The 7,817-nt window shown below is 51.0% G+C and overlaps 1 protein-coding gene across 2 annotated transcripts in view; it reads right to left on the reverse strand.

The window, feature by feature from the left end:
- Window positions 1–6,983, reverse strand: part of CACUL1 (CDK2 associated cullin domain 1) — a 43,353-nt gene extending 36,370 nt beyond the window's left edge. The window contains exons 1-2 of one of the 2 annotated variants that reach the window (XM_050338466.1): window positions 6,623–6,983; window positions 634–760 (exon numbers count right to left, since the gene is read on the reverse strand). In XM_050338466.1, the coding sequence (XP_050194423.1) occupies window positions 634–760; window positions 6,623–6,902 (407 nt within the window). In that variant the 5' untranslated portion in view covers window positions 6,903–6,983. The remainder of the gene's footprint in view (window positions 1–633; window positions 761–6,622) is intronic. The other variant, XM_050338460.1, reaches the window with a different exon arrangement.
- Window positions 6,984–7,817: the final 834 nt, after the last annotated feature.

Raw genomic sequence — 7,817 nt, forward strand, 5'->3', positions numbered from 1 at the left:
AAAAGGTGACAAGGATGGACTGCAGTGATCCGCAAACCATAACTAGGTGTAGATCTACTCAAGGTATGAAACCACTAATTTTGCAGATTTGCTATGTCAGAGATGACTTTCAAGAGCTTAGCTCCTACTGAAAACAGTTTGCACACTGGGGATTTCCAGCTGGGAAAGGATTTTGGTTATTTGTACTAAAGCTGTCTCTCTAAATTCAAATGACCCTCTGATTATTTATACACATGATGATACATGAGCCCTGGTAACAGCAGTTCCAAAAGTTTGGAAAGAGGAAGTTTACTAAAGTTTTCAGCTGGAACTAAGAGGAACTGAACACTTGCCTTTCTTTTATCTGGTTCCCTAATCCAAAGTTTCAAACCACAGAGACAAAGGGTCATGTTGGTGCTCTAAGCACTGATGCATTTGAATTCTTTAGCATTTATTTCTGTTAATATAGGACACCAGCTTATGTATTTATTATCCATTCATTCCAACCACTTAACAATGTTTTATTTCACGTAACCTTCCCGCTTTCCTCCTCGAGGATACAAAGCAAGACATATGCATAGGCTGCAAGGTAAAACAGACATTTCACTTTAAAGAAGGAAAAAAAATAACACAGCACTTAAAATATCTCCTTACCTGTATATTTGTTCATAGGAAATAGGGATGTAGTCACCAGGACTCTGAGTTAAAAGCTGATCTATGGCACTGTCCAACTTTGGCCAATATGTGCTCTTATAGTCTTCAATTGTGATAACATTCATCACTGCAAGAAAAGGGACAAAACTGCATTTAGTGACTTCATCTAAAAGATTAGAAGCAAGTAAATGCTCTGCAATTTCGAATCACACCGATAAGCTGGCCAAAAAAACTGGCAACAGCTCACTTCCACTAAGAGAACCTCATCTAAAACTCAAGCCCAGGCTTGAATTTGTACCTTTTTATTTACAGAAAATAAAGGCAAATCAGAAAACTTGCCAAATCAGTGCTTGGATATTTCTCTGGGGCCTAAGTAGCAGGAAAAAGCAAATTTCTGGGATTACTACCATAATAACAACAACACAACATAATAATTATTATTATCGTTATTACATTTATTTATTTATTTATTTTAAAAGAATAGCTCAAATTAATAAATTATGCAACTCTGTGGCAGCCCACAATCAAACATTAGCACAGGGTCCTCACATGCAGGAGAATAAGCTTTGGCCAAGACTGGCAGTTTTTTAAATCCTCCTTCCCAGCAGGTTTATTCCTTTCTCAAGTCTCTGGTGGGACCAGCAGATCCCCTGGTCTAAAAGCTGATGCAATTCCCTTTCCCTTGAACAGCAGTTAGGCTTCCAGGCAACTTTTCTGAATCCCTCTTCCAGTTCCCCTCTAGCAGGCACAGTAATACTCCTTTTCCAGATAAGAATCGACACAGGGCAAACCAGGAGGTGTTTAAATTTGCATTCCCCACTCGCTCCCTGATCTTCCTCCTGGCTCCCCAGCTGCACCTTCCTGCACAGGTGACTCCACAGCCACACAAGGGTTTGAATCTCTGTCTTTCCAGCCCACGTTCAGTCCCAGCAGGTTAAACACCTTCTCTCCAGGGACTGCTCCCAGGACTGCCTGGCTTGTCACAGCCCCACGTCTGTGCTAGGGCTGTGTGAATGTACACCCACGGCTGGCTGAGAGGAGCAGTAAGTCAGGCAAGAGTTGAGAACGCTGAAAAATCATTTTTAAGGCTGTTGAGATGTTAATTTTATTTTTTTTTTTACGGTATGGACAAAGAAAGAAGTTGCAGACAGGAAGGCCTGCCCATTAGACACACTGCACAGGTAAAGGGCAAAACACTTTCATGAACAGCCCTGGGAGACTTGCATAGAAAATACTGAAAAATTCACAGTGAATTTCAGATAAATCCTAGAAAAGCTTCACTCATTCAAAAGTCTCTAACAAGTACTGTGTAATTCGATTTCCACACATGAGTTCTGAAAGTGAGCCAACCACAATATTTATATAGCTAAAAGTCCAAGACTACACACCAAATAATCACTATTTTTATTCTTCCAATCCAAAAAACAAATTACTTTAAAATTTTAATAACTGTCACCAGTTAGTGAACTCCCCTTTTTCTAGCAGTGCTTACACAACAAAAAAAGTGAAGGATGGCTTAAAAATGGGACCTTCCAACTGCAAAGTCTGCCAGAACAAGTTCCAGATCCTCAGCAAGAAAAGACAGGCTGCCCTTTCATAGACTCCTTTTTTACTTTTCCATCTTTTTAGGATGCCATGCTTAAATGCTTATCCCTACATTAGGTACTCAGGATGTAAAAGCCCAGCAGCTTCTGTTCCCTTATCACAAGGAAAGCCCACTTTCATTTTGTTGAAATTTCGTTGGTTTCTGGGAAGTGATACTGATATTTTGTAACCAAACATGCTAGAATGCACTATTTTATCCAACTGCAGCAAGTTTGGGGTGGGGGTGGGAGAGCAATCAGCCTGATAAAACAGAAAGGAAGTCAGTATTTTCCAGAGAATAAAAGACTTCACAAGTAAAGCTCGAGCAGCAACTGCTGCTTTTCCATATACAAAAAAAGTTCAAAAGAAAAAGCGTTGAAGTCAAATGCAGCAGTGAAACCATTTAAGTAAAAAAGAATATGCATGAGCTTCCTCTCATAACCCAGATATTTCAGTATCACAGCCATAACTGAAACACAGCCTGCTCCAAGCTACCCCAATTCCCCGATATCAACTTCAATGAGAACACCAAACCCCACTAAGATTAAAAAACAAACAAACAGAACCCAAGAGCAGGTATACATCCCCTTGAAATGGATAGTAACACTTCACACACTGCTCAAAACACAGGCTGAAACAGTAATGGCACAGGTTGTGAAGAACAGAATATTAATTTTAAAATAAAAGTAACTGACTTAGATGAGACAAGCTGAAAAACTACTCAATATTCTTACTATGATCACATATAAAAAACACCCTTATCTATAGTTAAAAAGCAAGGGCACAGAGCAGGATGGCTAATCCGACCCACTGCCAAGTGTGCAGACATCAGTCTGACAATTACCTGTCATTTATTCTGACACTAAAAATGAAATAAGCAGCTGAGCACCTTTCAGAAACCGCATTTCACTAAGTGGCACGCACATACAAAACTCTCCTGCTTTATTAGCAGCGCACCCTAAAATCCTGAAATGTTTTGCCAAAGTGTGCAAACTCCTCAGGCAGATGCCTAAGGCAAATCTGCAGACTGTGGCTCAGTGCTTTGCTTCTTCTCAGCCCTCATGCTCACGTTTACACAGTAGATTCTGCTCTCCCCCCTGCCTGGCACATCCCAGCACACTTCAGTAAGTTCAGGAGTCTGCCCCGTGCTTGTTTTCAATCCTATTCTATTTTTATCATGTGTTTCTCAGGTGAAATAAGACTGGTTAGAAAGAGGAACTTTCTCTTCATCAGCCCATTTGCACAGGCAGGGATACACACACTCACTGCACGGCGTTACACAACAGGGAAGGCAACAGATTCCATGGATGTGCCAATGCACACAGTCACATGTGCCTGTCCCAAACAGGACTGGCACTGAACTGGCATCACTGACATTTATAACCATCCTTGCTTGAAAAGGATGAAGGAAACAAGAAGAAAACTCTTCACTTCTCACAACAACTGAGTTATGCTGCAATTACTGCTATGGAAGAGTTTTTCTTAAAGTATTTAAAGCTCTTACTCTTCTCCCTCACGACCCTTGAAAAATACTTTTCATAACACCACAGCTTTACAAATGTAAATACAAATAAATGTAAATATGACTGAAACTGACCAACTGTAAATATTTAGTTGTAAGTCTACCACAACACTGAAGATTTTCTTAAGTTGCTTTAACTAGAAGGAAAGCTATTACATGAACTATGCATTATTCTATCTGATTTTAGCTCTCAGTCTCACCAAAATCTCAAGGAAAGGGAGCTGGATTTGGCCCCTTTGGAAGACATGAAGGATGACCTGTCCAGGACAGCCTCTGCTCATGAAGCAAGCAAGGCACGAGTCCTTGCTCATTCCACTGCAGAACTTCCTCGTGCAGCAGAGACACAGACAAAGTTCCCATCAAACCTAAGACTGACAGTCAGCTTCTCTACACATTCTGCCAAAACTGAGACAGAGTAGCAGGAGGGGATCCAGCACACACACCATAAATCACAGCCAAAGTGACCCTTCTCCTTTTTATGACACAGAGGATATTAAGGGATGCTCTGTCAGAGCCAGGATGAGAACAGGAGGCATCCCAACTCAGCTCCTGTACTTCCTCAGTCAATGCTACCTCACCAGACTTGTTCTGTTCACACACATGTCCCATCACAACTATCTAAACCACAAAATTCTAACCAACAAAGATTAGACAACTTTGTATTGTGCAGGGAAAGTATTTTTCTTTAAAACAATACTTAACATCAGAAAGATACTGTGTTGGGATACCAGTGCTGGAGAAGCGACAACAAGAGCCCCAAAACCACACCCTAAGCAAAATTGTGCTCTGCAGCTTCTTCTCCCCCTCAGACATAAACTGTGGATTAGCTGGAAAGTCACCTTCCCATTCGGGTGGAGATCCAGCTTGAAAACTCCTTCTCACTCTGAAAGAGAAGGACAAACCAAGAGGGAGTTCAAGAGCGTGGGTCAGCGAGGCTGAACGACATTTCACTGCCGCGGCCTCAGGTGCTCAGGAGCCGCCCAGGTACCTGGAGCCTGACAGGCAAGGCAGACAGAGTGCCAGGGAGCTCAGAGAGCTTCAAAGGAGCCAGGCTTGGCCACGTCCCAGAGCCACGAGACCCAGGCTGCCAGAGGAGCAGGGACCCAGAGGCCTGAGCTTCAAGCTCCTGATCGGCTCTGGAGCCCGACAGGTGAGCGAGCACCGGGGAAAGCAGGCAGGGCAAGGACAGAGAGCTGTGCTTCCCAGCACAGTTTCATCGTGGCAATTACACAGCTAGGAATGCTAACAACCCAAATCCAACTTTTCCAACAGTCCATTAGAAAACAAGGCCTGTTTCGCCCACAGGGGTGACTTCTGGAAACAAAAGTAGAACTGAAACGTACAGCAAAAAGAAAAAAAAAAAATATTCTTCCTTTCCCTCAACCTTAGCTCAGCAAAACAGTGGAAAAGTTTGCTATTGCTACTAAAAGCTACATGCAAAGGATGTTTAGGAACCCAGTCCCTGGAGGTGTTCAAGGCCAGGCTGGACTGAGCTCCAAGCAGCCTGGTCCAGTGGAAGGTGTCACTGTCCACGGCAGGGGATTGGAAACAGACGAACTTCAAGGTCCCCTTCCAACTCAAACCAGCCTGTGATTCTATTCTGGGGGAGTAAATTAACACTCAGTTGTTCTCATCAGGCCTATACAGACACATTTTAGCTCCCAGTCCCAACAAAGTCTCAAGGAAGGTGAACTGGATTTGGTCCCTTTGAAAGATGCATGAAGGATAACCTGTCCGAGGCAGCCTCTGCATCACGGAACGAGGCACGAGTCCTTGCTCAGCTGTCCCTCACCAGGGCAGAACAGCCCTTCCACGGGCTCTGCACACCAACAGGCCTCCAATTCACACCGGGCTTTTTCAGTCAGAAGGAAAAAGCTTCAGGAAAAGCAACAGTGCCAAACCCTGCCCAAGCTCTACCGTGGCAGCAAGGCAGGAGAAGTTGGGGTGCGCGCAAGAAACGCTGTTTTCTCCTTCCAAGGCGCCCTAAGCCATCCGATTTCACTTCGGGAAGGCTCTCGGGGCGAGACCCGCGCAGGGGGAGGGCAGAGCCGGGGCAGGGTGGCAGAGGGGCAGGGGGGCAGAGGGACAGGGTGGCAGAGGGACAGGGTGGCAGAAGGGCAGGGTGGCAGAAGGGCAGGGCGGCAGAGGGACAGGGCGGCAGAGGGACAGGGTGGCAGAGGGCAGGGGGCAGAGGGCAGGGGGCAGAGGGAGCAGAGGGCAGGGTGGCAGAGGGCAGGGGGCAGGGGGGCAGAGGGGCAGAGGGGCAGAGGGGCAGGGGGCAGAGGGGCAGGGGGCAGAGGGGCAGAGGGGCAGAGGGGCAGAGGGACAGGGAGCAGAGGGACAGGGGGCAGAGGGACAGAGGGGCAGGAGAGGGACAGAGGGGCAGGGGGCAGAGGGACACGGGGGCAGAGGGACAGGGGGCAGAGGGACAGGGGGCAGAGGGACAGGGTGGCAGAGGGACAGGGTGGCAGAGGGACAGGGCAGGGACAGGGCAGAGGGACAGGGGGGCAGAGGGACAGGGGGCAGAGGGACAGGGGCAGAGGGACAGGGGCAGAGGGACAGGGGCAGAGGGGAAGAGGGACAGGGGCAGAGGGACAGGGCAGAGGGCAGGGCAGAGGGGCAGGGCAGAGGGCAGGGCAGGGTGGCAGAGGGACAGGGTGGCAGAGGGACAGGGTGGCAGAGGGACAGGGTGGCCGAGGGACAGGGTGGCAGAGGGACAGGGTGGCAGAGGGGAAGGGCAGGGTGGCAGAGGGACAGGGGCAAGGGTGGCAGAGGGACAGGGGTGGCAGAGGGGACAGGGTGGCAGAGGGACAGGGTGGCAGAGGGACAGGGGCAGAGGGGCAGGGGCAGAGCAGGGTGGCAGAGGGTCCGCGGGTGACTCACGGAACTTGGAGGTGGAGGCGCTGATGTTGATGGCGGCGATGGCCCCGGCCGCGCCCGCCCTGCCGGCCGAGCCCGCCGGCTCGCAGCCCCGCACCGCCCCGCCGTTGTGCTCGGGCCCCGCGGGGCGCGGCGGCCCCGCCGGCGGCAGCAGCCGCTCCTCCAGCAGGTACCGCCCGTAGGCGCCCCAGTTGTTGTGGTTCTGGTCGTCCATCATGGCCTCGCCGCCGTCCTCCTCCTCCTCCTCCTTCATGCCGTCCTCCCGCCCGCCGTGCTCGTCCATGGCGGGCCGGGCTCAGCTCCCGCCCATGCCCGGCCCGCTCCCGGCCCGGTGCCCGCGGCCGCCTCAGCCCCGCCGGGCTCGGCCGGGACAGCCCCGCTCGGGCCGCGCGCAACGCGCAACGCGGCGGGGGCGCCGCACGGCGCCGCGGGGCACGCTGGGGGATGTAGTCCGCCGGGGCGGGGCGGCGGGGAGGTGCGGCCGAGCGGCCGTCCGTCCCCGCCGGTGCCTCGCGTCTCCCGGTGCCTCGCGTTCCCCGGTGCCTCGCGTTCCCCGGTGCCTCGCCGCCAGCGAGTTTTCCCAGCGGATTTTCCCCGGAGCGCGGACGCTCCGGTAGGGGCAGGGCCCGCGCCCCGCTCAGAGCAGCGCTGGGCCCCGCGCCGGCAGCGCCCCCTGGCGGCGCCCGGGGGAGGCCGAAGGCCCGGCTGGAAAAGGGATGGAATAAAGGGGGATTGGGATCCCACACCGCCCCTCCCGCTCTCGAATGGATGGAATAAAGGGGGATTGGGATCCCACACCGCCTCTCCGCTCTCGAATGGATGGAATAAAGGGGGATTGGGATCCCACACCGCCCCTCCCGCTCTCGAATGGATGGAATAAAGGGGGATTGGGATCTCACACCGCCCCTCCCGCTCTCGAATGGATGGAATAAAGGGGGATTGGGATCTCACACCGCCCCTCCCGCTCTCGAATGGATGGAATAAAGGGGGATTGGGATCTCACACCGCCCCTCCCGCTCTCGGCAGCGACCCCCACAGCTGTCCCTGCCTCGGCTGGGTGTTGGAACGGGTCTTTAGGGTCCCTTTAGTGTCCCTCCCAGCCCAGCCGCGCTGTGGCCTGTCAGGTGCCCGCACACGCCGCTCCCTTGCGATGTTCCCATTCCCATGGAAAAGCGATAATGTACAACCCCCTGGTCCT

This window comes from Myiozetetes cayanensis, unplaced genomic scaffold (assembly GCF_022539395.1).
Source record: "Myiozetetes cayanensis isolate MyiCay16 unplaced genomic scaffold, myiCay2020 scf10, whole genome shotgun sequence".
NCBI lineage: Eukaryota > Metazoa > Chordata > Aves > Passeriformes > Tyrannidae > Myiozetetes > Myiozetetes cayanensis.